The sequence below is a fragment of the Panicum hallii genome, chromosome 1 (genome assembly GCF_002211085.1).
Source record: "Panicum hallii strain FIL2 chromosome 1, PHallii_v3.1, whole genome shotgun sequence".
In the NCBI taxonomy this organism is placed as follows: Eukaryota; Viridiplantae; Streptophyta; class Magnoliopsida; order Poales; family Poaceae; genus Panicum; species Panicum hallii.
In genome coordinates, this window is record NC_038042.1 from 692,508 (window position 1) to 705,546 (window position 13,039).

A 13,039-nucleotide genomic window follows, 5' to 3' on the forward strand; every position below is an offset into this window, starting at 1 on the left:
GAAAATATAATGAGGCTACAGTCAACCCATGTGTATAGAAAGCTTCGTAACATGTGGGCCTGTTGTCAAGAAATCGTAGGTGTGTTACGGCCCATGTTGATGGCCCACTTAGCCCATGCAGAAGAAGAGAGAGGTCCCCTGGCCGCCGCAGTGCAGTAGCGATCGACTTGTCTGAATCTTTATGCAAATGTTCTTGCTTGTGCCTCGATTGACCTTCTTGATGAGCGTCTCCATGGCTAGAGCTCCAACACGAGAACTGAACAATTTGTTGAAACAATGCAGACCGTCAACAAATTCTTTCTTTGTCTCTCTGAAAGTCTGAATATCGAGCTGCGAAATTTGTGGACATGAGGACATGTAACAAGAGAAAGGGGAGACGAGAACTTACAGTCCGAATCCGTGGTGACCCAGTGAGCCATCCTCATGTCATCATCCTCCGACCAGGAGCTGCCGCATGACAGCCGCAGCCCGCTGGTCGCCGGCGAGGACATTTCTCGCCGCTGCTGATCCTCCGTCGCTTCGGCTCGCTGTGTGGACACGAACGCCGGCCACAGCAGCGGCGAGACGTTGGCAGGGGACAAGCAGCTGGCAGACGCTGAGCAGCAGCTGCAGCTCTCCGCGGCGGCGTCCCAGCTGAAGCTGCTCTGGCTGGAGACGGACGACGACGAGCTCAGCATGCCGCCGTCTTCCTGCAGAGCTGCTACCTGCTGATGGTTCTTGCTCCTCCTCTGGATCCGGCCGACGGCTCTCTGATCGAAAGGGAAGAATTAAAACTATATTAGCAGACATTTACTGTAGCAATTTGCAAGTAGTAGTGAAGCACGAAGGATGATGGTTCAGACAGTTGAGGTAAGCAATGAGTACCTTCCATTTCTTGGCTGTGGCGACGGTGGAGCGGCGGAGCTTGGAGTGAGCAGACTGCGCGGCGGCGGCGCGGCTGAGGAGCTCCCGCATCCTGGCCACGATGGCCTTCCTTCGCTCGGCCAGCCTCGTCATCTCCGGCTGATCCGGCTCCTCCTCGATGGCGGGAAGGACTCTGCAGCCTGGCTGATCACCAACAGCAGCAGGACCACTTCCATGCCCCATACTGAATCGAAAACAAAGCTCGAATCTGTTGGCTGTTCTTGAGCAGCTCGACCAGGACGTACACCTCGTCAGTGCTGGCTATATAGTAATACGCATGGCTCGCACCAACCGATGGATGTGCCAGCTTGGAGGGATCTAGCAAGATGATCAGCCTGCAGGAACTGAACAGTCTCCATCCAATCTGGTCTGCATTTGGAGCCTGCCTGCCTGCCACCGCATCGATCAAGGTCGATCGGCCGGCCGATCATTTGAACCCATGTTCTTGATCTCCCTGCAGAGAACCTTGTGGAGTTGTTTAGTCTGTTGCTCACTCGGGTCGAGGGTCAGGAGCTGAACACGTAAGCTTCCAATCGGAGACTGCAGATCTGGTTTGTCGCCTTCATTAGCTAGCCGAGAGACTGCTGCAGTTCATGTTCAGAGGAGGAATCAAGCTGAGGAGGCTAGCTGGATGGGTTAATTGCAGTTGTTGTCGTTAGTGGCCACACTTGGATTAGATTGGAGGTGCAGCAGGTTCAAGCCATTGATTCATGAGAATAACAAACAATCCGAGATGCTCTGACTGACTAAGGGATTAGATTAAGGGAGAGACCAACTAATGAATTACTCATGCATGCATTGGTGCATCTTCGTCCATGGGTTAGCGGCGGCCGCTGCTAGCTGCAGCTTGCTTCGTTGGCCATGTGATGCAGTTGCAGCCATGGAAGAGACAAACAATGCAGCACTGCAGCAGCCGTCCAAGGAAGGAAGAAGATACAGGGTAGATAGTGGGCCCAATACTAGAAACCCAGAGCCCATTCGAATTGAAAGCCTTCGGCCCAAGAGAAAAAGGCCATGTTTGGAAAACAAGCCTCAAAAGGCCTGCTGCAGCTGCTGCCAAGAACGCTAAAGAACAAGCTGATGGTGTGCGTGTCACTTCGATCAGATGGCTTCAGTTTCTTTTGTTTCAATATTGTGTGCTTTTTCTAAGAGCAACTTTGTAGATCGTGGGCCCTCGTACGGCTGCTGTACGAAAGCCAAGATAAATTATTTGATTAGCGGTGCAATTATATGCCTGGATGCGAGTCAAACAACCTATCTACTCATCAATAAATATAAGTATGAGCAAGCAATGTGTCATCCATGTATATATGTAGTTTGACTCTCTTAATCATAGCTTATCGTGGAAAGGTATGCATAGCAGGGTCGGCAGCCCTGATAAGTTCTAAGGGCCAAACTACGTACACTTGTTTTAGCTAGCTAGCCTTTTCTTTCTTCAATGGACAAATAGCTAAGCTGCTGCATTCTTCTTTCTTCATTTCTTTATTATCTTAAAACCCATAATAAGGTGCCGGTTAGTGATTAGCTATTCTCATTTTTCTTATTATTACTGGTCTCCTAGCTGCTAGAGCACAAGAGGCCATGCATTCCATTCCCTGTCGTCAGGTCACAACTCACACGGTTGGTTGTAGCTGAGCGAGCTGATCCAGGAGCTCGCTAGACGTCGCCTGTCAGGGTCGGCTTACGTGTGTCGTCGTTTGGAGATTTTAAATACCAAAGTCAGACACCCAGACCACCGATCGATGCATTGCATCCAAGCATCGTCGTCGACTTTGCATGGTGCTGTAACTGTGGCCGTTCGATAGCGGCAAAAGATGTTTTTTGTAGGCTAACACATACACTACTGCTATCGTCTATTCTGAAAATTCCCAACAACGTACAAGCTGCTGCACTGAGCTGATGGATCTCAAGTTCTCGACTTGCATATATGCATGCACTGAAAGTCTGAAACCACCACCAGCTGAATTCCATGAGTACGGTACGGCAGCAGGAGATGAGGACGACGAGCATGAAGCACGATGTATCTGGTGTAGCGATGAACGTACACTACTATCTGGAGAAGCGAGCGAGGCACAGCTACGAATGACCAAGGCACGACGACCATGCCGGATCTGCGCTGCCGACCCCGAGCAGGCGGTGACCCCGGCGCGGCTTGCATTGTCCTGATCCTTGATCCTTGGAGGATTCCAAGGCAATGGGAGGTAGAAGAAGGATGCATGCCTTCTCATCCCCCCCCCCCCCCCCCCCCCCAAGCTGCAGCGTCGTCTCTCTGGAGATGCATGCGGCGCGTAGGTTCTCCTCCCAACAAATAAAAGCTCTCTGACCTTGTTCTATGAGTATTCTAACCCCTCCTCTTGCCCTCTTCTATATTCGTCGTCTTTCCTCTCCAGCGCAGTTTCAAAGCTACAGCTCAACGGCAGCCTCCCTAGCTCGATCATCACTTGCTCTTGCTGTTTCTGTTCCATTCAGATAATAATATACCAATGACAAGGAGGTTATCGATGATCCTGTCGTCTCATCATCCTATAGTCGTCGACCGTACTTATCCACGGCCCCAAATTAAGGCCAAGCACCGGTGGTTCAGCTTAGCCCTCATTGTCAGGCGGGCCCAACACGCTTGCTGTACCAGACACTGACTGATCCGAGTTTTGCAAAATGTCAACTCCACCACGAGCTACAAATACCGAGCAATGCAGTGCAGGAAAGAGCATCCCAAGCACAAAGTGATCGAGCAGCTGCCTCACACACGCACCGATCGAGCAGCTAGCTATGGCGGACATGGAGATCGGCGCGCCTGGGAGCTCTCTGCACGGCATGACGGGGCGCGAGCCGACGTTCGCCTTCTCGACGGAGGATGCCGCGGCGGCGAGCAAGTTCGACCTGCCGGTGGACTCCGAGCACAAGGCCAAGACCATCCGGCTCTTCTCCTTCGCCAACCCGCACATGCGGACCTTCCACCTCTCGTGGATCTCCTTCTTCACCTGCTTCGTCTCCACCTTCGCCGCCGCGCCGCTGGTCCCCATCATCCGCGACAACCTCAACCTCACCAAGGCCGACATCGGCAACGCCGGCGTCGCCTCCGTGTCCGGCTCCATCTTCTCCCGTCTCGCGATGGGCGCCGTCTGTGACCTCCTCGGCCCGCGCTACGGCTGCGCCTTCCTCATCATGCTCGCCGCGCCCACCGTGTTCTGCATGTCCATCATCGACAACGCCGCAGGCTACATCGTCGTCAGGTTCCTGATCGGCTTCTCGCTGGCGACGTTCGTGTCGTGCCAGTACTGGATGAGCACCATGTTCAACAGCAAGATCATCGGCACCGTCAACGGGCTCGCCGCCGGCTGGGGGAACATGGGCGGCGGCGCCACGCAGCTCATCATGCCGCTCGTCTACGACGTCATCCGCAAGTGCGGCGCCACGCCCTTCACGGCGTGGCGTCTCGCCTACTTCGTGCCGGGGTCGCTGCACATCCTGATGGGAATCCTGGTGCTCACCATGGGGCAGGACCTCCCCGATGGTAACCTCAGGAGCCTCCAGAAGAAGGGCGACGTCAACAAGGACAAGTTCTCCAAGGTGATGTGGTACGCCGTCACCAACTACCGCACCTGGATCTTCGTCCTCCTCTACGGCTACTGCATGGGCGTCGAGCTCACCACCGACAACGTCATCGCCGAGTACTACTACGACCACTTCAACCTGGACCTCCGCGTCTCCGGCATCATCGCCGCCTGCTTCGGCATGGCCAACATCGTGGCGAGGCCCCTGGGCGGGATCCTCTCCGACATCGGCGCTCGATACTGGGGCATGCGCGCGCGCCTCTGGAACATCTGGATCCTCCAGACCGCCGGCGGCGCCTTCTGCCTCTGGCTCGGCCGCGCCAGCACGCTCCCCGCCTCCATCACCGCCATGGTGCTCTTCTCCTTCTGCGCCCAGGCGGCCTGCGGCGCCATCTTCGGTGTCACCCCGTTCGTCTCCCGCCGCTCCCTCGGCATCATCTCCGGCATGACCGGCGCCGGCGGCAACTTCGGCGCGGGGCTGACGCAGCTGCTCTTCTTCACCTCGTCCAAGTACTCCACAGGCACGGGGCTGGAGTACATGGGCATCATGATCATGGCGTGCACTCTGCCCGTGGTGCTGGTGCACTTCCCGCAGTGGGGTTCCATGCTCTTCCCGGCCAACGCCGGCGCCGCCGAGGAGCACTACTACAGCTCCGAGTGGAACGAGGAGGAGAAGAGCAAGGGTCTCCACAACGCCAGCCTCAAGTTCGCCGAGAACAGCCGCTCCGAGCGCGGAAGGCGCAACGTCGTCGAGGCCACTACCGCCACCACGCCGCCAAACAACACGCCGGAGCACGTTTAAGGCCTAAATTTGGCATAGTGTACGTGCTATTTGTGCTTGTACTTATGTTCCTACTCCAAACGTACAAGCAAGTACGTCGCATATGAGAGCAACGGGATAAGGGATTAATGCATAACAATGGAGGGCTGTAGCTACAAGCTGTACAGTAGCTTCAGCCTTCTCCTGCTCCTCCAAAAATAATGGCGGACTTATTATTTTCTTCTTCCAACAAACCCACAATTACTCCTCCTTCTCTATTAATACGTGCCTGAAATAATAGTGGATTTGTTGGAAGAAGAGGCATCCAATGCTTAAATCGGAAATCTGATTTTGAGGGTGGCAGCATCGCAGCGGTCCACTCTTATCTTTCTTGGCTCAGATCCGGTGCTCCGGTGGTTGAGCAACACCGCTTGAGCGGCTGCAAACCCACGAACACGTAGCCATCTTAACCTCTGAGAAATAGATATGATTTTTTAACGATTTGAAAATGTTCATAGCTTAACACCTAATCTAATGTTAGATCTCGGTCTATTCTTGGCAAATATATATGTTTATAGTACTTCCTTTTGTAGCAACATTCAATAGTCAATCCAATGAGCCTTGAAAAGAACCTGCATAGGGATGTGTTTTTTTCCTTGGGAAAAACCACACTATTTGAACTGATCCATAATACACAACATATTGCACCCATCCAAATAAAAAAATTTATTCTCTAAGTTTCTTTCCCTATTGCTGCTAGCCATGATTCCTACAATTTGACACACTAAAAGAGGATTCTAAACCAAAAGAGTTAATTCTACACCATTTTCGAAATGAGCTTAGCAAGATTACAACCAAAGGGAAGGTTCCGAGTTGTTTTGTCAATAGTACAAAACAGATGATTTTCTCTTCTAAATTTGTTTTTAGCTAAGTTGTCTTTTGTAAGGATAATATATCCTATTGCATCATAATATGTACATTGTGGCACATATATAGGATATTCTGGTGACATGGCACATATAGTTAAAGAAGAGAGTAGAGAAAGTTGTATCATCATGGAGATACAACTTGGACTCGATATCCAAATTAGAAAACATGCTCACATTTTGGATCCACTCTCATAGACATAAGCATGCATCAATTAATTGTGGAGGCAATTATATATACGCTCACACCATTATTATGAAAGATTGAAATTTCGTATATGCCACCGAAATACTTGTGGCACCTTTCATATTATTGAGTGAAATTGTTTTGGACCATAGTGCCACTACCGTCAAGTTACATGTTCTTTTTGTTTCTTAAATGACTTTAATACTCTTGCCCTTTCTCTCTTATCCCTCCCGCGAGTTGAGCAGAGTAATGGCACATAAGAATTAGGAACCTTTTAATGGCGCAGCAAGAATTGCCTCTTAATTGTGTTGCATTGTAAGAGTTGTTTATACACATGTATTCTGTCTTATGCTTTCGATATTATGATATAATAATGCAATGTCATCCCACCTAGCTTACTGTTAAAGCCTCCATTTCTTCCTCTATCCATTGCGAAGATGCATGATACAAATTAAAAATTAAACAATTTAGTATTGATTCAGTTCACCTTTCAATTTTTCTTGTGACGCATTTCTTCAAGATACTCAAGGATAACTTGTGCTGATCATGGGCCCCGCTACGGATTCCGTGCCAAAACTGAGACAAATCTGATTAGCGAAGCAATTATTTGTCTGCAGTATAAGTCAACTGAATATACAAGCAATGTGTAGTATGTGGATGTTGAGAACCGAAATTATTCAGACCGAATCATCAGACTGAGAAAATTAAAAGCTAGCTATCTGTCCATGTGTGGTCATCCATCTAGTTTAACCATCAAATTAATCATGACTTATCGTGCATATATATAACAACAGGGTCGTCGGCAGCCCAGATAAGCTCTAAGGGCCAGAATGGACTTGCTTCTGGTTTTCAGTCGACCCAACAGGGGGGGTGTTTTCTATTCTTCTTTTATTGAATACATAGTGGCTTGCGGTTAGTGATGGAATTATTGTAGACGAACGTACATTCAGCGCCAAAACTACTGCTTGGTCAGAAAACTAAAGGTTAATTACAAAATTATGAAAAATAAGGGGTTAATTACAGCATATTGTAGGACTACAATAGAACTCTAATTTTATAAAATTTATAGCTCAAACAGATGTGGAACAAATATAATCCAGCAATTATGTAGTCGAGTACGATACAATAGAAGACTCTGATTCAGATGAAACTGCACATCTATCCCAAAGAGTCATTTGTGACAAGCTAAGGGGGTCATTTGTCCCCTTGCATTGGGTTAGTAGTAGTAGTAAGCAGCGGCGGCGGCTGCTTGGAATCGTTCCGTTCCCTGTCGTCAGTCGTCACGCAGCATCGTCATCCCTGCTCTTGTTAGTATTAATCTGGCCGTTGGATTGCTGCAAAAGATGTTTGTGGCGGTGTGTGCACGCGTGCGTGATCTGGGTGGGATAGATCACACAACGCTAGCTGCTGCTGTTCTTCCTGCAGGTCTACTCTGAAACACAGCTTCCTTTCCAATTTTCACGCACATGTTCAGACCGGCTGGCTGGTGCCTCCAAGCAAACACCAACCATCCCTGCACACATACCGACATACGATGACAGTTTCAGACGACAGAAATTAAAGATCGAAATCATCTATATATCCAAGTCACCAGAAGAGATAGAATGAAATTTTCAAGCATGCCCTCACGTTTGCTCTGGTTGCCAGCTGCAGATTAACATATTGCAAGCAACAAGCATCAGGAGCTGGTGCTGGTCCTATATATTTTCTGATCTGATCCTTGGGCGATTCCAATGGATACCTACCTTCTCGGGATCCCAGGGCCGCAGCACCAGGAGATGCGGCGCCGAGGTTGCCTCTCGCTCCCCTCTCACCTCTGACTTTATTTTCTCATTACCAACCAGTCTCAGATTCAACGCTCGAGCTCGATCATTAGCCTTCTTTTGTGTGATTAAGAAATATGTATAAGCACCTGCTGGTCGATCGTCTATGCCGTCTCAGCCTATAGTCGGCCGTACTTATCCCCGATCCGAAAGGCCAAGCACCAGCTCAGCCCTCGCTGCAAGGTGGGGCCCACGCGCTTGCCGTACCTGACACTGACTGATCGGCGTGCAAATGTAAACTCCACCACCAGCTATAAAAATACAGTCGATGCTGGACACCATCCCAAGCACCCAGGGATCGAGCGAGCAGCTTCAGGTATCTCACACACAAGAGAGACAGAGATGGACATGGAGATCGGCGCGCCTGGGAGCTCTCTGCACGGCATGACGGGGCGCGAGCCGACGTTCGCCTTCTCGACGGAGGATGCCGCGGCGGCGAGCAAGTTCGACCTGCCGGTGGACTCCGAGCACAAGGCCAAGACCATCCGGCTCTTCTCCTTCGCCAACCCGCACATGCGGACCTTCCACCTCTCGTGGATCTCCTTCTTCACCTGCTTCGTCTCCACCTTCGCCGCCGCGCCGCTGGTCCCCATCATCCGCGACAACCTCAACCTCACCAAGGCCGACATCGGCAACGCCGGCGTCGCCTCCGTGTCCGGCTCCATCTTCTCCCGTCTCGCGATGGGCGCCGTCTGTGACCTCCTCGGCCCGCGCTACGGCTGCGCCTTCCTCATCATGCTCGCCGCGCCCACCGTGTTCTGCATGTCCATCATCGACAACGCCGCAGGCTACATCGTCGTCAGGTTCCTGATCGGCTTCTCGCTGGCGACGTTCGTGTCGTGCCAGTACTGGATGAGCACCATGTTCAACAGCAAGATCATCGGCACCGTCAACGGGCTCGCCGCCGGCTGGGGGAACATGGGCGGCGGCGCCACGCAGCTCATCATGCCGCTCGTCTACGACGTCATCCGCAAGTGCGGCGCCACGCCCTTCACGGCGTGGCGTCTCGCCTACTTCGTGCCGGGGTCGCTGCACATCCTGATGGGAATCCTGGTGCTCACCATGGGGCAGGACCTCCCCGATGGTAACCTCAGGAGCCTCCAGAAGAAGGGCGACGTCAACAAGGACAAGTTCTCCAAGGTGATGTGGTACGCCGTCACCAACTACCGCACCTGGATCTTCGTCCTCCTCTACGGCTACTGCATGGGCGTCGAGCTCACCACCGACAACGTCATCGCCGAGTACTACTACGACCACTTCAACCTGGACCTCCGCGTCTCCGGCATCATCGCCGCCTGCTTCGGCATGGCCAACATCGTGGCGAGGCCCCTGGGCGGGATCCTCTCCGACATCGGCGCTCGATACTGGGGCATGCGCGCGCGCCTCTGGAACATCTGGATCCTCCAGACCGCCGGCGGCGCCTTCTGCCTCTGGCTCGGCCGCGCCAGCACGCTCCCCGCCTCCATCACCGCCATGGTGCTCTTCTCCTTCTGCGCCCAGGCGGCCTGCGGCGCCATCTTCGGTGTCACCCCGTTCGTCTCCCGCCGCTCCCTCGGCATCATCTCCGGCATGACCGGCGCCGGCGGCAACTTCGGCGCGGGGCTGACGCAGCTGCTCTTCTTCACCTCGTCCAAGTACTCCACAGGCACGGGGCTGGAGTACATGGGCATCATGATCATGGCGTGCACTCTGCCCGTGGTGCTGGTGCACTTCCCGCAGTGGGGTTCCATGCTCTTCCCGGCCAACGCCGGCGCCGCCGAGGAGCACTACTACAGCTCCGAGTGGAACGAGGAGGAGAAGAGCAAGGGTCTCCACAACGCCAGCCTCAAGTTCGCCGAGAACAGCCGCTCCGAGCGCGGAAGGCGCAACGTCGTCGAGGCCACTACCGCCACCACGCCGCCAAACAACACGCCGGAGCACGTCTGAGGCGTACAGTAGTAAACATAGGCGCCTGCTGTTTGTGCGCATGAATGTTCCTACTCGGAGCATACATCATGAGGAAGGTTGTGAGGCACATATGTACTATAGTGAGTACAAATTTCACATTTTGTTGTGTAATAATACATATTGCTGTTGTACGCAGGAAATTATTGTTGTCATACGCATCATATACACTACTAACAAACACGCTATCGATCGTACTAAAGTACTGCTGCCGCCTCTATCAAAAATACTGGTAGGAAGAACTGCTGCTGCCTCTATCAAAAATACCGGTAGGAAGAAGATCCGGTACTCCTACCGGTATTTTTGGGGTGGATAGAAAGGTCGAGGATATTTAAGTACAAGGTGGAAATACCAACCGGTACTAAATTTTAGACATTAGTACCGGTTAGTTTTACCACCCGGTAATAATGCCTCCGCCTACATTAATATCGGATGGTAGTACCAACCGGTTCTAATGTCTAACCTTTAGTGTCGGCTGTTGTTACCATCCGGTACTAAAAAGATCTTCACGGATTATTTATAAAGGAAAGTATCTTTCTTCCTATCACAAGTGCTATGTAGATGAGATGGAAAGGAGGTACCTCCTCGAGGCAGGAGGTCTTGGGTTCGAATCCTTGCACCGCGCGCGCGTATTTCGTGTGAAAAAATTATGTGATTTGTGACTTGTATGCTTACAATATTTTTTAAAAGTATTTTTTTGACTTTGGTACCGGTTGGAAGACCGGTACTGACGGTTTTTTTTACCCGGTACTGATGGTCTTTTTTCCAGTAGTGATACCTATATATGTTGAATATAGGTTCACTAGGGTTAATATATTTTTCTTCACTGCTCCCTGTTGGTATGGGAAAGAACTGAAAAATGACCATTCATTTTTCTTACAATATAGTGTAGAAGTGCCATAAACTCAATGTTCCCTCCTTAAAATGAAAGGCAAGGTTTGACCTGGTGCGATCTACGACAACGCTAAATTTTGATTGTTGATATCTCATATACTACAATGTTAGTGACCATAAAATTGAGACGTCATATGAAAGTACTTTTAAATGTGAACCAAACAATATCAACTTTGTATAAGATAATATACATATTCAATAACCAAGCAAGTGTCGGTCACAGATAAAGTTTAAATCTTACGCTGGATGCGTGGCTTAAAAGTGAGAAGGAAGTACCATCTTATAAGCATTTTGAATACAAATCATCTACTGATACAACTTTTACACTTTAGAAGGCAAGATTTTGCTATTTTTTCATTCGTTTGATTATTCAATTTTTTTCTATAAATATTTAAGCATCGATAAATATAGTTGAACCTAAAGTATTTTTACATAAATATTTGTGCAAATTGATAAATATTTATCAAAAATTTAGTAACCAACAACTTTTAGAATTGAGACAGCGACAATAAAAAAATCAACAATTTCTATTTCAAAAGACTTGGGGAATGTTCTATGATTCAATTGGTATAAATTGTTTTCTTGATGAATGCATGTGGTCCATGATGATATGCCACCATATACAGTTCCAACTAAATCCATGACACAATATAATCCACTTTCATTTATTTATTACCGATTTCTATAATTGTTTAGGTAGCCTACAATACAGTGCTAAGTTCGTAAATCCCTGATACATTATATAGAGAAACATAAATCATACATCTTCTCGAGCTTGCCCCGTTTTCAGGCTAACGTTCTCCCTCAGGAAGGCTGACCGGCCCTCTTTTTGTTCGTGTTTGGTGTATCGAGAGCCCATGTAAATTCTGATTTTAGCTAAACAATTATTATATTATTATCAGCTATTTCTTATGTATACCGTCGGTATCACCATGAGCCATCGGCATTAATATTACGTGTACCGTAGGTATAGGACCATGAGCCATCAGTACTAATACTACGTGTACCGTCGGTATAGCATCAAGAGCCGTCGGTAGTAATAGTACGTGTACCGTCGGTTGCAATTTTTAGGTGAGGGTGGAAAATTCTATTTATACCTGCGGTTTATATATTGTGAGATATGACTGTATAGCAATTTATTACCGTCGGTCCTTTATCTGATGGTGAAAACAACACTATTTATACCGTCGTCACTTCAGTTTTGTCGGTTGCTCTCATAACGTACGGTAGAAATGGTTGAAATAGTAGTGTGAGAATAAAACGCTAGATCAACTGTAAGTATATGAGCAACTAATAACCTGTCTTTGACGTGACTTCATTCTAACTTTAAGTCAGTTAGTTATTAATCTTCATTGCACCCACCTGAAACAATAGCATGTCGTATACATCTTACCTCATCAGGTTATCAGGATACAATAGCAGTCATTATTGTAACTTATTTAGCATGATATTACAATATGTATAATAATTTAGATCATGATGAAGCATATGCTACTGACCTTGATTTTTCAGTTTGACATAATCAGCGTAGTGCAGTCACTACTTAGAAAACAAGCTATTGGTCCACCACAAATATACCGGTAGGAATTAGACTAGTAGCATAGGTACCGGGTCTGATGCCTACCGGTATATTTGAGGGTGAATCAAAAGGGTCTAGGAGCCTTTTAGCAACAACTGGTACTAAAAGCAAGTACCGGTTGGTGTTTCCACCTGGTACTAATGCTTCCCCACACATTAGTACCGGTTGGTAATACCATCCGGTACCGATGTACAGCATTTAGTGCCGGTTAGTGTTTCCGCTCGGTACTAAAAGGTTCTCCACGGGTTAGTTGAAAAGGAAAGCGTCTTTTCTTCAACCATAACTACTGTGTAGGTGAGATGGTAAGGAGGGTATGTGCGAGGCAAGAGGTCCTGGGTTCCAATCCCATCCATCGCATGTGCGGATATTTTGCGTGAAAAATTGCGTGACTTTGTGGATTGGGACGTCGAGAGTGTGTGGACCTCTTTCTGGGTTTAAAATATTTTTTTACCCAAAATGATTTAGTACC

The 13,039-nt window shown here is 49.1% G+C and overlaps 3 protein-coding genes across 3 annotated transcripts; 2 read left to right on the forward strand and 1 right to left on the reverse strand.

Annotated features, from left to right (window-relative positions):
• Positions 1 to 86: 86 nt before the first annotated feature.
• LOC112878846 lies at positions 87 to 1,223 on the reverse strand. The gene is made up of 3 exons (XM_025943079.1): positions 865 to 1,223; positions 389 to 749; positions 87 to 256 (listed from the first exon to the last, which is right to left on the reverse strand). The coding sequence occupies exons 1-3, from the start codon at positions 1,084 to 1,086 to the stop codon at positions 237 to 239; spliced, it is 603 nt and encodes a 200-aa protein (XP_025798864.1). The 5' UTR covers positions 1,087 to 1,223; the 3' UTR covers positions 87 to 236.
• Positions 1,224 to 3,583: 2,360 nt separating this feature from the next.
• On the forward strand, positions 3,584 to 5,535 carry LOC112887812 (high-affinity nitrate transporter 2.1). The gene has a single exon (XM_025954118.1). It carries the CDS (start codon positions 3,673 to 3,675, stop codon positions 5,257 to 5,259), a length of 1,587 nt encoding a protein of 528 aa, XP_025809903.1. The 5' UTR covers positions 3,584 to 3,672; the 3' UTR covers positions 5,260 to 5,535.
• LOC112887718 (high-affinity nitrate transporter 2.1) lies at positions 3,632 to 10,327 on the forward strand. The gene is made up of 2 exons (XM_025954010.1): positions 3,632 to 3,681; positions 8,502 to 10,327. Exons 1-2 carry the CDS (start codon positions 3,673 to 3,675, stop codon positions 10,077 to 10,079), a joined length of 1,587 nt encoding a protein of 528 aa, XP_025809795.1. The 5' UTR covers positions 3,632 to 3,672; the 3' UTR covers positions 10,080 to 10,327.
• The last annotated feature ends 2,712 nt before the right edge of the window (positions 10,328 to 13,039 follow it).